The 18844-nt window shown below is 39.9% G+C and overlaps 1 protein-coding gene across 1 annotated transcript in view; it reads left to right on the top strand.

Moving 5' to 3' along the window:
* Positions 1-18844, top strand: part of ntrk3a (neurotrophic tyrosine kinase, receptor, type 3a) — a 245384-nt gene that overhangs the window by 63579 nt on the left and 162961 nt on the right. The window contains exons 2-3 of the mRNA XM_042496388.1: positions 8414-8488; positions 13972-14043. Of these exons, the coding sequence (XP_042352322.1) occupies positions 8414-8488; positions 13972-14043 (147 nt within the window). The remainder of the gene's footprint in view (positions 1-8413; positions 8489-13971; positions 14044-18844) is intronic.

The raw sequence follows: 18844 nt of genomic DNA on the forward strand, positions 1-18844 counted from the left end.
CTGCAACTGCAGCAGTCACCAAAGCAAAAATCTGGATGTGGGAGGAGTTTGAGAAAGTTATGGAGACGAACTTTTACTTAGCCTCAAGGAAGTTCTGTCAAACTGTTAGACAACTCAAGAAGGCATGTAGTAGGGGTTGTCTCAGGCCGTGTTCAGCAGGAAAGGGGAGCTGCTGATCCAGACTGGGGATATAGTCAAGTGGTGGAAACAACATTTTGAGAAACTCCTGAACCCAGCCATCAAATCCTCTGTGGATGAGGCAGAGTAGGAAGACTAAGGGGAACTCTCCATTGCTAAAGTAGTCAAGAACATTTATCGCGGCAAGGCACCGGGTGTGAATAAAATTCGCCCTGAGATGCAGAAGGCTCTGGTCATTGTTGGGCTGTCTTGGTTGACACACCTCTTAAGTGTTGCATGGAGGCTGGCCTGTGAAGTGGCAGACTGGGATGGTGGTTCCCATTTTGTTCAAAAGGGGCCAGCCAATCAGTCCCTGTATAACCAAAGTGAGAGCTGTGTCTACATACTCAGCACAAAGTCAATCACGTTTTCAGTGGGTGTTGGCTTCCGCCTGAGTTGTCCTTTGTTATTGGTTCTATTTGATATTTATGGACAAGTTCTCAAGGCACAGTTGGGGGAAGGAATGTTTCTGGTATTGATTAATCAATGTCCCAACCCTCGCTCATAGTTATTAGCTTTGGGTAGTACCAATGACCAACTGGCAAGCAGCGCTGGACTTGGAAAGAGACTGATGAGGGAGTTATTCTTCATTACTTAGTTTAATTTTTTGAGTTGAGTTTTAAATAAACGTGACTGTATTTTTCATGTTAGATGTATTTTAAAGAAAGCTTAGTGATGTACTTTATACTACATCTCTCTCTCTGTCCCCCTCTCTCTCTCTCTCTCTCTCTCTCTCTATATATATATATATATATATATATATATATATATATATGTGTGTGTTGTGTGTGTGTGTGTGTAATTATTGTTATTATTATTATTTATTTTTCTCAGTATGAGTTTGATTGAAAAAGGCAACCTTGTTGATATAAGCAAAAAGCATTTTATTTATCAGCGAGCAAAGCTGCTTTATTTGATGGTGGCTATTCTACTAGTCAGTGGTTGTATTTTCAGAGATGAAAATCTGCTACAGTGAGGATGCAAAAAGCTGTCATGAGGAGAGAACTCAATGGGGATACTTTTAGAAAATGAATTTAAAATGCCTTTGACACTGTTTCTGCTGTATAAATACAACACAAAACAAAACAATCTTACATCTGTTTATAGATGTGTGCTTCCAGTGACACCAATAACTGGTGTTTTACTGGCTGTATACTTAGACTTTGAATTGGATAATATATCAGTAAGTCAGTCACGCTTCTGTCAGGTATAAAGGAGATCAGCAACTCCCAATGTGCTGCTCCCACTGGGTCGGAAATGACAGTAGCTATGTTGCCATCAAGGTCGTCCCATGATTCACCAGTCTAGTTTTGAGAAATCTTTGTTAACATTGCAAGTCTGTTCTTGTGATGCACTGACAGTCTTAAAGTATAAACCCAAAGTGAAGGATTTGGGGAAACTATGGAATTCTTTGTGCTAACCAGTGCTAGTCACAACATTGTAACTCAATGTAGTATCTTCTCTTGTTATGAATAATGTGCACTATAAAGCTCATCTGAAGCTAATTTTTGGGCAAAATATCACCTTGTTTCAGCTTCTCAATTGTGATAGCCTACTTTTCTGCTTTTCCTTTATTGTGATCATGAAAAGCAATGTGGGAACCAGGCCATTTTTATTATTTTGAGACATTTTGTTGACCAGTGAAGTGATTGATCAAGGAAATTATCAGGAGATTCATCAGTGATGAAAATAATCATTAGTTGCAGCTAAAGACCATATATAAAGATATGTTTCATGGATATTATGTCTGGGATACGGCCACTATCAGCTTGCTCCGTTGATGTCATCTGGAGCCGGAGTCTGCGCAGTAGCAATCTCTGTGGTGGTAGAGTTCCCGCCAAAACACCATGCGACCAGTTGTGAGCAGCGCCATTGAACACAGGTGTATGGATTAGCACACACAAATGTCAGTCGTGGCACAAAATCCCTTTTTTGTAGAATGAAATAACTCATTAAACCATACTCAGCAGGAAAAACAACTCTTGAACAGAGATCGGTGTGATGAGTGAATACCTTAAATGACAGACACCACCTTTGGGAAAAACTTCTCTGGCGTGTACTTTGAGGTTTTTTTTTTGGGCTGTGTCCCATTCACTAACCTGAAAGGGGCCAGGTTTATAACCTGTGCTGCAGCCAGACACCAGGGGGTGGTCCAGATTTTTAAGCTTCATTTTGGGGAAGCTGCCATGTCATCCATCTTTATATACAGTCTGTGGTTTCAGCCCACATCGAGCAAACAAGTACCAGTAGCATTCAATTTGCTTGCTCCCTTTTAGCTCAGGTTTTGGTCTCCTCCAACTCCTGAACTCTGACACTTCAGCTGCTAAATGCTTCTCTCAGTTTGACTCTGTGTATAGATGAATGCACACATTTAGCCACTATTCTGCTCTGCAACAAAAAATTAAAGTTTTGAAAAAATATGGAAATCCTGAACAATAGATAAAGCTGACCCTCCTAACCCCTATACATGACGCTGATAATTACTACTTAAGTCTGTAGGGACCTGGGAATTCCACATTTGATTTGTTCTTTTGGACACTTACATTAGGACATAAGTGCAGTGGGCAAGACTATTTACTTTTTCTTTTGTCATATCATGTGTAACATGTATTAATGTTAATGCTATCGAATGAGTCGTTTTTCTGATCTCTTTGTTCGTGGGTTATTGGTTAGTCTGGAATTTAGTTTGTTCATGCCTCACACAGACAGTGTCTTGCATGCAACTAAATCCTTTTCACTAACCAAGGCACTTCATATACATATTATATCACATACATGCACTCACAAATTGTCTCTCAACAGAAGCACACAGAGAAGGAACTTAAAGTTCCCACCTTTTCTTTGTTACTTTGTCTGACTAACCATATGATCAGCTAAGGCCTTCCTCGCTCTGCAGCCATCTTTGATCCAGCATCTTGAATCTGGCATCTCGTTGTAGCTTCTGTTGTTAGACAGTCCACCTCTGCCTCTTGGTGTCTTCATGGGCACACCAACACACACCTTCTCTCTCTCTCTCTCTCTCTCTCTCTCTCTCTCTCTCTCTCTCTCTTGCACACACACACACACACACACACACACACACACACACACACACACACACATTTACACATCTACAATTGCTTTTTGAAAAAATGTTTTTGGAAGCATACTTGCTGTCTTCTTAATGTTGTACAAAAGTGAGTAAATCACCAACTACTGTGTCAAGAGCTCCGAAGCTTTATTCGAGCTGTTCACTGAAAACAGCTGCTGCAGTGCTCACGAGGTGTTTGAAGGTGGCATTTCCTGTACAGAAAACCAAAACAATCAGCTCAAAGAAAAAAAAAGTAGGTATAAAACCATTATAATAATCAGTGCAAATCAAGATGTGTGTGTCACCATAAAATCAGAACACATATGCCAGCTTGACAAAGTGTGTTTTCAATCAGGATTTGAAGGTGGCAAGGGGGTCATTATTCATACTGTATATTTTTGAATTACATACTGTACATTTGTATATATTCTCTATCTCTTCCTTTTGAAAATACAATTACATGTCTATGTCTGTCTTTTTTTCTATTTTTCTTATCCCTAACTTATTTCCCTCCCCTGTACTGTGAGCATTGCCAACCCGGAAAAAATTCCTTGTTCCTTATTTGTTGAACTTGGCCAATAAACGTGATTCTGATTTTGATTCTGATTCTGATTATTGTGAATTTCTTGGGGCAGAGAGCTCCAGAGACACGGGGCAGATCCACTGAAGGCTCTAGAACCCAAGGTAATCAAACAGGCAGAGTTGAGGAAGCAAGTGAAGCTGCTGAGGAACAGGAGTGATGTGATGTATGGAGGGAGTTCTAGTAATGATATGGGCTGCTGAATTCTGTACTGATTAGAGTTTATGAAAACACTTGAGAGACAGAGGAGAGACAAAGAGGAGAGAACTGCAATAATCTGTATGAGATGTAACCAAAAAGTGAATGAGAATAGCGATGCTGTTTGGTGTAAGCGATGGATAAAGAAAATTAATATTGTGTAGATTAAAGTATGCAGTCCATGTAAAATTGTGCCTCAAAGGACAAAGTGCAGGATAGAGCTGTGCCATTAACACTGGTGTAGGTTAATCTTTTTAAGAGGATGTTATGTCAGACAGTATCAAAGGCTGCACTCAGATCAAGAAGACCTAGTTTGGTTAACAACCCAGAATTCTCTGCAGCTCAGCCATTTTTTCAAGTAATTTAGAGAGAAATGTTAAACTAGAAGTTGGGCAGAAATTGCTCAGGTTTTGACCAGACTTAAAAAGAAGAATGTATGATCTCAATTATAATGGAGCGCTGGGAAGGAAGACATGATTTAACTACATGATGGTTTGGATTTTGAAATTAAAACAGAGATTTCAGCAACAGCTGGGGGTTTGAACTAGGTAGTGGAGAAAAGGTGGGAGCACAGAAAAAAAATCAGGCAAAGAGTTTGTAGTATTATTAGAGGAGGTCAATTGATGGTGAAAATTTTCAATTTTGGTAATAAAAGGGTCATGAAGGTACATTGGGCAGTAGAGTACAGGTAAGGGGCATGTGTCTGAGTGTCTGGTGGGCGTAGAATGCTGTTAGCTGTGGAGAACAGGGATCGAGTGTTCATTAGTCATTAGTCATCAATTAGTATAGTATGTTGATTTAGCTGTAAAAAGAGTTCCCCTGTAATGGACTATGTGGTTGTTGCACATGAATCACACAGTCAGTTTTAGCATCCCAGCCTTTAGCTTTTACCTAGCATAACTCGGATGTAAACCAAGGGGCAGAGTGAGTAAAAGTGACAGACCGGGTTTTTAAAGGAGCAGATGCATTTAAAAGGCCATGAAGTCTATTGTAAAAGTAAACCAATTCATCAGGGTGGATTAGCCTTTGCAGGGAAAATTATACATTTCACTTAAAAAGCTGAATTGTTTTTGTATCTTTCTTAAATGTAAGTTTTGCAGCTTCTAACATGAGGGCAACATTAGTCAGAGATCTCTGTGATACTGTCTCATTGAGGCGGATAGCCTCTGACTGGTCACAGTACTGTAGAGAGGGTGGCTCCTACACAGCTTGTTGTTATGAGTTGTGTGCACTCCTATTCAATATATTGTATGTTTGAGCATTGTTGGTGTCTCATGGTTAGTGGTTTGCATGTGTGTGTGAGCATGCAGTTTAAGTGTAATATTATGATTATACAACTATTACCAGCAAAACAAAAATGTATAATCCAAATATGTTCATATTTTGGGGCAATTAGCTCTGAAAATAAAAAGCTTTTGTCAACTGTTATCTCTGTTTCCGTGGAAATACACAGAGTCTGACTAACTGCTGTAAAACAATCACTCACGTCAGTAGAACCCTATATGCTATGAAACTTAGTTTATTACTCCATTAAGTAGGTTGAAACTTAGTAATAACCTAGAAACAGACACCTGTTCTAGTCTCTCTTGAGTCTGCTGGCCAACTTGTCCATATACATATACTTTCTAGAGATCGAGAGGTTTCCCAAAATAAATTAATACACCAGATGATGATCCAAACAGGATCGAATCGTTGTCTTCAATAAACTTGTGTGGCATGGAGTTAGTGTGCAGGCATTACCTTTTTCCCTAGACCAGATATAAATACAGAAATACTTAGCTTGCTAAGTTTTGTTACGACTTAGATATCTGTGTACAACAAATTATTTTCCATATACGGATTTTGTTTTTACATCTGCTCACTTTACCTGTATTTTTAAGCCTAGCCCTTTGTCACGGCACAGCCGATGAAGGATGCCAGAGGATGACAAACATTTCCAATAACTCAAGAGCATGGTAAGGTCCAAAAGTTATAATGAATGAAAGAAAGAGAGAGGTATCATAATTATAAAAATTCACAATATGTTGTTATGTAATTAAATATTCTGCTTCATTCCCCTTCCTGATGTCATTTAGCCTTTCAAAAATAATGTTTTCACTGCGGTCTTAATCACTTTGGCTTTATTTTCCATCATGCCTATTGCTGGACGGAGTTTTTTAGTTTATGCTGGTCTTTCTCATCTTTGTGTTAATTTATAGTTTACACAATTAATGAGTTGGCTGTTACTTTTCATTTGGTCAGCTGGATTTAAAATTTTCAAGTGTTACTCTTCACTGTAGTTTAATTGATGCATGTTGATACTGCTGCCCCCTGCAGGCATTGGTTTGAAATTACTATGATTTCTTTCAGAGCGACAATTAAGGATGCAGTAATGCTCTTGGTAATGGAGGTGTGCTGTCATGCAAATTTGAGCATGTTCTAAATGGCTTGTGGATCAAAATGCTTGGTTGGAACTGCTTATTTTATAATATGTTTACATCATGGAACAGAGACATGAAATACAGACAGGCTGGCAGAGAGAGAAAAGTAAATATGCAAAGGTGTTTTGGTGATGAATAATTTCCAGGAAGACAGATGGACATAGAGATCTTACTGCCATGTCCAAGCCCATGCATACCTGCATAACCAAACACAGTGAGGGGAGTGGAGACACACATACACACACACACACACACACACACACACACATACGCGCGCACGCACACACACACACACACACACACACACACACAAACACACTTCTGTTTCTGCAGCTGAGCTGCACAGAACCACATTCAGCTTTGATTAAATAGCTCACGCTGTTTTCAGTAAACCTGTAGTGTAGTGTCGCTGACAGCTGTGAATACTCTGAAAACCCACACTGCCACTGACACACTACTTATTCCTGTCCTCTACAAGTCTATGAGCATCACAGCTTTTTAATATAATAAAAGCTTATGTGTTGGTTAAAAGCAAAGTGATTCATTTGTGAATGTGTGTCTTTTTACAGCTGGCTATTTGTCAATGTGAAAAGCTTTTAACTTGTTTATTGAATGCTGCTGTTTAATTAGTGTCAGTAGGCAGGTTTCCATTACAGATTTACACGAAACTTAAGTGATATTTTTGAAATTTTGACAGAACACAATTGTGAGATGACTGAATTTCCATCGAGTGATGTTTTGTGACTTCTCTTGCAATGTTACATGACTTTCCTCTCGCAATAACATTCCAGGAAGCATGGCAATGGGATGTGTAAAACATTATCAGGTTTATTTCTCTTGTAGCCACACAATAAAGCCAATCTAATATCGCCTTAATTTATTTGTCTCGTATAAGAGGAAAGAAGATGTCAGTCCCTTCCTCTATCCACACATACCGAGCCATGTTTTGTAGAATGCCATGTGCCTTTGCTGTACTTTTTGTTCTTCTTTGGATTTACTGGCTGTTGGCATCCTTAAAGTCACATTACTGCCACCAGTTGTTGCACGTCATAAAAGTGAAAAGCTATAAAAGTGAAAAAAAATGTTTTCATTGCACTGTTACGAAATATGGCTTTTCGGAATTACTATAAATAACACCTTGTTCAAGCCTAAAACTTTTTTGGGATGAATAAGTTTTTTCGAAATTTACGTGTTTCCATTAGGCATTCGCAATTGCATTTCGCGCAATATGATGGTTAATGGAAACCTGCCTAGTGATAGATTGATACTGCTGACAAAAGTTAAAGGTCCATGATAAGCTGGTATTTTGAGTTGTCCAAATGGGGGAAGTATATAAAAGTATTTAAAAATGTAGGGAAAATGTGTTACTACAAACTATATATATATACATAAATGGCCTCTGGTGCAGTTTGTTTGTGTTGTAAAAGAAAATGAACCAACCACAGAACTTTATAATAGCAGATATATGATTTTAGCAGGATTTCAACAGCTAAACCCATGATAAATCCACTGATTGTGAATTCTGTTCACAATCTCATAATTGATCCTGATCAAAGCAAGCGCCAACGCTATTGGCACACGCATGAGCGCAGCGCCAGAATGAGTGTGGTTTTATGGTATTATTAGAGTTACTAATACAGAGTCAGGTGCCTGTGCTGAGTGAAATTTTTCAAAATTCAAATGAATAAAACATACCTGTGTGAACAATGGGACAGGAATGTCTAAATGGGTTTGCTGCCATCATTGTTACAAATATTACTGCTGAACTGGCTCAGAAACCATCATATAATGACCTGATTAAAACTGAACTCTGAGAACTCTGAGAAAATGTATTATATACAATTCAATTATTCTACCATTTAATCAATTAATCAAGAAAATACTAATAAATAATAATAATAATAATAATAATAATAATAATCATGAGTTGCAACTCTATTAACATGGTTCATCTGTCCTACTTTCCAGACACATTGAGAACTGGACTGGTTTGCAGACCTTGCGGGATGTGGACATGGAGCTCTACACTGGCTTACAGAGGCTGTAAGTAGTAACACATTCTTCTATGTGTCTGTCCGTTCATGCACTGTTGTAATTATTCTGCCGTACATCTCCATTAAAATGCCTCTATTCCTCTTTGGTTTGTCAGACTGCAGCCTGGAACACATCTGTGAAAAACAGGCTTATATGAATGGGAGAAAAAACCTTTGAAATACTAGAATACTGTAAAAGGAAATTATGACCATTGACTATATACATAACTAAGCAAAAAGGTCTTAGGCCCCTAACTTTGATTAGCATATTATTATAACATACAAACATATAAGTAATTTCTGCCCTCTGAGAGTTTTAAACGATGACTATAGGATATTTGCAAAGATGCTACCTATGCACCTTGATGACTGCAATGCATGTAGATGCAGCAGCCTGTAGCTCCTCAAATCCTTGCTACTTTTTTGCTATATTTTTCTATTTTTTTTGACTCCATGCCCCCTTCTGATGAACCACAACTTTTCTACAATACAAAAGCACTTAGCAACATCGAAAAGTTGTGTGGGGTTTGGACTAAAGAAGCAGACTATGAGAGGATCTGCACCACCAGCATACACTGAGCGGCCAGTCAGGCCAGAGGAGAAAAACGAAACAGAAAGTACCGGAGAAATAGAGGCAGGAGAGATGGCATCAGGGCGAGGCTGACCCGACTTGAACCAAGAGCTGTTCCTCTATGAAGCTTTCCTCTGGCTAATGTCCAGTCACAGGAGAATAAAGTGGATGAGATGTGACTGAGCCTCACACATCAGCACACCAATTGATTTCAGGCTGGTTGGTGCCTTGCAGGAAGTGTGGAAGCTGGGGAGGCAGCGATGCTCAGATCAGTTCAAGGTTCAGGAGTCAGGGGATGTCTGGATGGAATCTGCTGGAGAGAAGGGATTTTAAGCCCCTATTTGAAACAATATTCCTTTAAAGGCCCAATCTATTTCTTCTGTTAGCTTTAGACAAAATGTGAAAAATAAAATGATTTTGTCTATGATCTAAAATGATAAGTCCTGCAGCTGAACCAATTCCTTCTTTCTACAAGTTTTTAATTTTTTTCCTCACTCATTGGGATTCATTGCTTGTCATCTTGCCTCAAATTACATGAGAAGACTTTTTCTTCCATCCATCCATCTATTTTTTTCTCTGCTGATCAGGGCCCACGTTGTGGGGGAAACAGGCTGAGCAGAGTTTTCCAGACATCCCTCTCCCCAGCAACACTTTCCAGCTCCACCTGGAGGCATTCCTTGGCAAGATGAGATATATAATTCCTCCAGTGTGTTCTGAGTCTACCCTAGGGCAAACCACCTCAACTAACCCCTTTCGATGCAAAGGAGCAGCAGCTCTACTCTGACCTCCCTGCTCCTCTCTAAAGTGTAGCCCAGCGATCCTATGGAGGAAACACATTTTGGTGGCTTGTATCTGCAATCTCATTCTTTCAGTCACTACCCAAAGCTCATGACAATAGGTGAGGTTTGGGGACATAGATGGACCATTAAATGAGAGCTTTGCCTTCTGGGTCACCTCTTCACCACAACTGTCTGTGGAGTGCTTTTATCACTGTGGATGCCGCACCAAGCCACTTATCCATCTCAAGCTCCCTTCTATCCTTGTGAACAAGACCCACAAGACCCACTGCCTCACTTGGGGTAGCAACTCCCTTCCAACCCAGAGGGGGCACATCATTTTCCAGCAGAGAACCATGGTGTCAGACCTGGAGGTGCTGACTCTCATCAAGACTACTTCAAACTCGGCTGCAAACTGCCCCACTGCATGCTGGAGGTCAAGGTGTGATGAAGATAACAGAGCAACACCATCTGCAAAAAGCAGAGATGCAATTCTGAGGTCCCCAAACCGGACCCCTTTCTTCCCCCTAGCTGTGCCTTGAGATCCTGTCCATGGATATCACAAACAGAATCAATGACAAGGGACAACCCTGGCAGAGGTTAACACCAAAGGGGAACGTGCTTGAGTTTATGACAAGTACGCAGACACAGCTCTCACTTTGGCCATACGAGAATCGGATGGCTTCTAGCAACAACCACCATACCCCATATTCACTCAGTACTCCCTGAGTACTCCCCACACTACTCCCAGAGGAATGCAGTCATCTCAGTAATTCTGACTATCCCTCCCTTCATGCCCAATTTGGAGGAACCCCTTATTCACTGATGGAGAGAAATCTATAACCAACAAAGTATGGAGGCAAAAATATTATTACACTTAACCAAAAAAGTGAAAATCTTGTGGTAGTGAACACTGGTGACACTGGCTGCCGCTGCTCTCTGAGAGATTTTGTGATTGTTTGATGTTGTCACTGCTGTTTCAAACTTTTGGACAGCAGTTCACTCTACTGACACATGCAAGTGTTGGTGTATTTGATAATAACCAATAAATCCAGGCCTGTCGGTTGGACAGTTTAGCTGTTTGTGCCTGGTTGCCCTGTCTTCCGGCCACCTCTGTGAGGCTCTCCTATCCTGGAGCCTCGGTTAAACAACAATGTGGTTTGACAGGCTGCTCACACTGGTAGCATTCATCCGGATTTTCTTATCCTTCTTAATTCATCTGGTGACGCCGATATTCCAATATACAGCAGCTGAACTTTTCCCACTGCGATACTGCTTGGCTGAGCCCCCCACCGGCACTGCATCTTCATACAACATCCAAAGAAGCTATTGTGGGAAAAACACAGTGCACCTACTGACAGCAGCTGGCCTACTGTTAGACTCATTTTAGTATATTTTCTCAACATACTTAAAAGTTGCTTGTGTGTTTTTGCTTTGGGCTTACTGCAAACAAATGGTCATTGAATCACAGCACAAATAGAGATACAAATGTGTGATGCCCTAAAAAAGCTTGTAGATGGACTATAAGTTAGGATTTTTTTCTTATTTATTGTGTTTCTTCTTTAATATTATTGTCATTTATTATTATTATTATTATTATTATTATTATTATTATTATTATTATCATCATCATCATCATCATTACTATTATTACTATTATTAACAACTATCATAGTAAGGGAAGTTTTTATTTATTTATTTATTTATTTATTTATTTATTTATTTATTTGTTATTTTTTTATCTATTTGTTTATTTATTTGTTTATTTAGTCGTGTGTCTGGGATTGATTTTGGGGCTGGGGTATTGGTCTGGGGGGTTGGGCGGTGGATTCAGCCTGGGCGTGGTGGTGTTGCCCCTCTCTCTCCCCCTTATAGGAAAAATCATCTATCTGTCCTAATAAACAGAGGCAGGGCAGTCATTCCCGGTGTTGGACAGACCCCCTACCAGAGGTCTTCCACCTATGAGAGGATATGCAACTTTAAAATATATACTTAATTAACAAACAAAAAATGAAGAAAACAAAACAAAACAAAACAAAAACAAAAACAACACAACACAACACAACACAACACAACACAACACAAAAAAGTTTTCTTGCTGGCCCTGTAGACGTTCAGTGTTTGGGACGCTGTAGTGGCCGTGCCTGGGCCGTCCCCACTGGGGGCTACAGGTCGCTGTGGGTCGCTGTCCGTCCCGCCCTGGCTGGCATCACTGGCCCTGGGAATTTTTTCAGTTCCTTATTTATGTATTTATTACTTTCTATTTTATTATTTTATTTACTTATTTATTTTTTCTCTCAATTTATTTATTTTCGGTAACTGATTAACAAATCCATTCACATATTTATTTTGGGACATCCACACTGTCATTATCACTAACCCTAATCCCCCCTGCCATGTCATATGAGCCTGGACTCCTTATACCACATTTCATACAAGTCATCCTCATGTCTGTTTTGGTGTTTTGTCCTTAGTGTTATGTGTTGTTGTTCAGTACTGTTACTGTTCATGTATGTCATTGCACTTTATGACCAATAAAAAAACTGTCAGATCTGATGATGATATCTTCAGCTACATCAAGCTGTAATGAGATTCAGAGGTGTCAGACTGATCATATATTTCTTCTTGTGTGTGCAAGTTAGTGTATCCACCTGTCTGCAGCTTATCTCACAAACTACTGTACCAGTACTTTTTGTTTACATATATGACTTCATGTTCAAGAACTGTATGTTTTCTGGAAATCAGCATGGCTAAAAAAAGCCTTTGTGTCTGTGGAGGACACATTTTGACATGTATATACTGTATGACATACCTGATGTTGTGACTCACTAAAGTAAATCACAGTATGAGATGGATAAATTCCATTTTTTGTTATTGCCCTTGTCATCCTATGGGACCCAGGAGGGACAATTCTACTAGGCGCAGGCCATTCCACAGAAGCTTCAGAGGCATAGTGCTTACTTGCAGATTTTGCTGATCTAGTTATTTTTACTTCATATGTGTGCTTCTACCCTAGGTAAATAAGCAGGCCTTGTAATTATATGGTTTCTTTTTTTGGTATATTTTAATTGTGTTTATTTTTGTTATCTCAGACTATTATCTACAGAAAAAGTAAGTGTTGTTTAAAGACCAGATCTGAACAACATTATTCATAACTTTGTAGCTATGTTTAATTTATGGAAAATACATTTATCATCATAATAACATATCTACAGTAGATTTCATATAGTGTGTGTTAGCAGGAAACGTTGATCTAGTGCAACACCGTTTTCCTCAAAAATAAATGAGGTGTTTATTTTTATTTGCTTGTGGCACGCCTCTATAGCACACTGCTGTGCATCTGCTGTAATTACAAGAATTGTCTAGAGAGGGTGGTAACAGTTCAAGCAGACACCTGGTGGAGATCTGCTCTGTACTGGGTGCACCTTTCTAGATGCATTTAATTTGATAGGGTTAAAATTTGAGCCACACTGTTTGAAGCAAAAAAGTGAGAGGGAGGTCCATTCAGTGCTGGACTGAGTCTCAGCAGAGAAGCAACTATGACTGAACTGCCAAGAGAAATGTTTGAGAAAGAGTACAGTAAATATGTTTCGTTTTTATTCATAATAAGTGGTCTGATAGCTAAGACCATGTGACTGAGTGGTGGGTTTTAAGGGGATACCCCTGTAATATAGAATATAATTTTGGGACTCAAAGGTCAAAAAAGAAAGAGGATTGTAGTAGTAGAGGCCAAAATATACAAACTCTAAGTCCCAAGTGTGAGTCAGGCTCCAATTAATATATGACTAATATATGACTAAATAATGTTTTATTTTGATTTTTTTCCTTTTTTGGGTTGAATTTAAGTGACAAATATGGAAGCAAGTGGAAACTTACCTTCGAAACATCCCTTCAGACAGCTACAGATGATATTATATGTCCTTTGTTCAAGTTTAAATATTGTCTTCTCAAAAATCAAATATTTGAGGAAGAAATTTTTGAGGAAGAAAAATTCCTTTTTCCTTTTTCTCCTCTTTCTTTCTTTCTTTCTTTCTTTGCATTGCTGTCAGTTTCTTCTCCCTCTCTGACTGTAATTCAGAGTGATAATGCTGACAGTTATTCATCAGAGCTCTTCATTTCTCCTCTACGTGTATCTGTCTGTTGCAGAACTATTACGAGGAGCAACCTGCACATGATCCATACTCGTGTGTTTTCCAAGAACCCCCACCTGCACTACATGTAAGTACACACTAAGGAAAGCACTAAAATGTGGCTGCGAGCTAAAAATGTCATCACTAAAATCAATCATCAATAATCATCAGAAAAAATGTTCATATCAGTCACCAATAATTAACACGATTAATTAGAAAAACATGATTTCTCTCAGGTTTTAATGAGTTTTGCTCCTGATGAAAGTTGAAGAAACCAGATGTTATCTGTGGTTTAAACTTTTATTGGTATTGTCAGTATTCATATATAATGCTTAATATTCATATATGATATGCCTAATTTTGCCACAGCTCTTAAGCAGCAACAATTCACCCAAAAAAAGCCAGCAAAGTTTTAAGGGGTGTTTGTTACCAAGGATTTTAGTCACAATTAAACAGAAAATGTGATTCTAATGCTCCAAAAGGCAGGGAGAGGGTAATGCTGTTAAAAAGTTGCAGTGAGGTGTTGGCAGCATTACTATCTGGTCAGGTTTAAAAGAAAATATCATTTTTTGGGTTTGCTGTGAAATTGGTTTTGGCTATTTGTTTCATATTGCACAAATTTAATTTAATTTCTTCTTAAACCATGTTTACAAAAAAGGACAAATAAATCTACCTTTTACCTTGTACCTTGTAAGAACAACAGATTTTATGAAGGTCCATCCCCCTGCTCTATATAGACATTCTCAATATTTACACTACAACACTTGTAGTGTACAGAAGTGTGAAAAAGTGGCAGTATTTGATGACCTGGGAATGAGAACAGGCTGTGCCAGGAGTGTGTCTGTAAAATACACAAATGTAAGATTGATTTTATGTTTCTGTGCCGGCTTGGACATGTTGGGACCCATGCGCTGACACAAGACACAGACAAGAATTACGGTGAATCAGTAGTGAAATTTATTTACAGTGATGTTTGAGCAGGGTGGGGGAGGTGAGTGAAGTCGGACCGTCCTTTGAAGCTGACGTGAGGGGGAATGCTCCATGCGATCTCCATGTGAAACAAACGAACCAGTTCAACCAAGGTGAGGGTCCCTTCTGTGAGGACTTGAGTGCTCGGATGAGTGTGGGAAGCAGGTGGGCAGGCAGCTAGGCGGACAAGCAGGCAGGCAGGCACACAGACGAGTGAACACCACAATGGCTGGAGCAGGAAGCAAGGAGCTGCAGCGACGCTGAGACAAGAGGGGAAAACACAAAGGAGTAAGCCGCACAGGCAAAAAAACGAACTCTTGGAGACTACAAAATACTGAGAGGCCGTGAGGAACATCTACCACTTGGCAGGAGTAATACTGTACAAGTAGGTCTGAAGCCACAGGTTAAGTAGACCATCAGCTCATCAGGAGATTGCCTGCACCTGGCCCCGCCTATGGGAGAACAAACAATGCCCACACTCACACACACTCAGGTTAGGGCACAGAAGGGTATGCAGACAGGGAGAAACACACAAAGGAGGAGGGGGAGGGGGACTGTACAGCAGCCAATCATGACATTTTCAGTTTTATGCAAGAAAAAAAGCTTCAAGGGTGAGGACAATCTTCTCTTTTGAATAACAGTATGGAGGACCCCCACCCAACAGGAAGACAGAAGTTAAAGTGTTTTTTTTAGCAGAAGCTGCAGGGGGTTGGCATCTTATCTGGGCTGTCTTGTGAACTTCAGGGTCAGACTCAACTAAAATCGTGTGCTGTTAGAAAGTTAGTAATAGCAAAACGTGTCTATCTGCCACTTTTAGTTAAATGCAATTACAATTATACTAATAGAAGACAGAGTTTTTGGTGGTGGAGGTAAAGTGGGGAGTTGTTGATTAATCAAACCAGTGGGAAGCAGGATGATTGGATGTTTTGATTGATTTTCACAGTGAGAGGCAAATAAGGTCTGGTCGAGCTGTGTGTAACAGGTACAAGGTACAAGGTAAGTTTATTGTCATAATTCTCAAATGTACTTTAAGAAGAAATGGAATTCAAAGGTGATCCTAAATCCTGCTAAATCTTTTGGTGTCGGAGTGGTGTAGGAGCAGTTGAGTAGTCTTACAGCCTGGGTAAAGAAGCTGCTCTGTAGTCTGGTGGTTCTGCAGCGGGGACTTCTGTATCTTTTTCCAGATGGCAGCAGGGTGAACAGACAATGGCTGGGGTGGCTGCTGTCTTTCAGTATCCGTTGGGCTCTGTGCAGACACCTCACTTCACCAAGGTCACTGATGCTCTGTAAATTGGAACCAGTGATGTTCTGGGCAGTTTTAATCACCTGCTTTAAAGCCTTTCTGTCCTGGGCCGTGCACGAACCATGCCATTTGGTAATGTTTCCAGTCAGTATGCTTTCTATTGCTCCTCTGTAGAAGTTAACCAGGATCTTGCTCCGGAATTTGGCCTTCCGAAGTTTCCATAGGAAGTGGAGCCTTTTCTGTGCTTTTTTAACCTGGGTGATAATGTGTGATGACCAAGATCACACATTATCATCAGTGATCGTGATTCCAAGGAACCTATAGCTGTTCACCTGCTCCACCTCAGCTCCACTGATGTAGACAGGGGTATGTGTCTTTGCCTCCTTCTTTCTAGAATCATCAGCTCCTTGGTTTTGCTGACGTTGAGCAGTAGGTTGTTCTCTGTGCACCACTCTGCAAGATTGTTGATTTCCTCCTGGTATGAACTCTTATTGTTGTTTATAATATGGCCAAAGATGGTGGTGTCATCCGCATACTTCATAATAGAGTTCTCCTAATGTCTGGGAGTGCAGTCATGAGTGTACAGTGTGAACAGGAGGGGGCTGAGAGACATAGCCCTGGGGGGCTCCGGAGTTGAGCACTAATGTAGAGGAGGTGTGACTGCCAATCCTAACTCTCTGGGGTGTGCATGTGAGGAAGTCCAGTATCCACTTGCAGAGTGGAGAGAGCTTCATGGGTGAGATTCTGTTGAATGCTGAGCCGAAGTCAACAAACAGCATCCTGATGTAGCTGTTCTTATTCTCCAGGTGAGTGAAGACTAAATGAAGAGCAGTAGATAAGGTGTCCTCTGTGGATCTGCTGGTTCTGGAAGCATGCTGGTGAGGGTCCAGGCTGGCAGGGATGTTGTCTTTGATGTAATGGAAAATTCATTTCTCAAAGAACTTAATCAGGATGAGGGTAAGAGCCACAGGGCAGTAGTCATTAAGACTAGACACAGCAGACTTTTTGGGTACAAGAACGATGATGGCTGTCTTGAGGCAGGAGGAAACAGTCTCTTGTGAGAGTGAGCTGTTAAAAATGTCAGTTTTAACATTAAGCTGATCAGCACAAGTTTTTGGTACTCATCCTGGGATGTGGTGTGGGCCTGTGGACTTGTTTCTATTCACTCTCAGCAGGAGTTTTCTCACATCTGCTGTGGTCACTGAGAGTGGCCGGTCCTCAGGGGAGTATCGTTGCGAGTCAGAGAGGATCTTCCAAACAGCAAAAAACCTGTCTGCCGAAATTCTCATCATGACTCTGATTTTATGCAGTGTTAATCCTGCCACAAACTACACAGTCATTCAACTACTTTTATTCACACGTTAGCCATATGTTAAGAGTTATTTGAAGCCTAATCATGAAAAGTGCAGCACTTTATAAAACTATGGAAATTAACTGCTTTGCCATTGTATTGGACTGAATTGTGATACACTATTTAGGTGTTTATCTCATATAAGAACAATTGTTCATTTTGTGATTAAAGCAAGAAATCTGGCAGATGTGTTGATAGATATGGAAACAAAACTGGATATAGGGCCATAACAAACTTGGACCCTGGTTGCTGTGGCAGCCATTGTTCAAAATGGCCCCCTAGCAGATCCCATTGGATCCACATGCAATAATGGACATAATCTAGATCCTAGTTACCCTGAGAACAAAACAAAATACTCTCTCACAATTCTATGGACTTTTACAAAGTAATTGGTCATTACACTATATTATAATTTTATTATATTGTGCTGTGAATCAATAAAAACTGTTATCATATTAATTTGTCAGATGGAAGATACTAGAGCAAATAAGAGAATTTTTATGTCATTGCCAACTAACCTATATGTTAGCATGCATGCACATAATTTTGCATGTTTACAGACACATCCATTCAATTTCAAAGATTTCTGTTTTGAATATTAAAGGCCAGGATCACCTGTGGGTACATAAACTGTACATGGGTACATAAGTACTACATTCTTCAGTTGGCAGTTGGTGCCTAATACTAGCTCATTCAGGACCAGTCAGGAAAAAAAGCAGCGAAGGAAAAGAACAAAACCCCTAAAATGTCCATACCAGGCCAACCTCCCTGGCCTTCCAAGAAGCCTTGGAAGAGCAAGTAGGTGGAGCTAGATGCAAATTGGGTTTAGAGGAACTACCATAACAAATTTAGGCTCTCTACTAAGTGACATATCAAGGAAATTAGACTATAATTAATCAGTATATGCTTAATAGTTAATTGAAGCCAGCAGATCAAAACCCTTAGCTTTTTGCATATGTCCCTGCCCTTCCTGTGCCTACAAGGAAGGCAGGAAGAGCAGCAGCAAAAGAAGACAAAACCCCAAAATGACCATACCAGGCAAACCACCCCGGTCATCCAAGGCTTCTTGGAAGAGCTGAAGGAGGAGCCAAGACACAAATTGGGTGGAGAGGAATTAGTACATCAAAATCAGGCTCACTACTAAATAACTAAACCATGTAAATATCATGTAAAAACAAAGTATAGTTGTGTTAAGAGGCTTACTTCCTTTTTTGAATTGGTGGCACTGTGAGTATCATACTTAATTGACATGTTGCTGTGTTCAGGGCCGCATCTTGATCACACCTGTAAAATTTGGGACTAATTAGTTGATGCAAAGTGAAGTTT

Source organism: Plectropomus leopardus, chromosome 11 (genome assembly GCF_008729295.1).
Source record: "Plectropomus leopardus isolate mb chromosome 11, YSFRI_Pleo_2.0, whole genome shotgun sequence".
Classification (NCBI taxonomy): Eukaryota; Metazoa; Chordata; class Actinopteri; order Perciformes; family Serranidae; genus Plectropomus; species Plectropomus leopardus.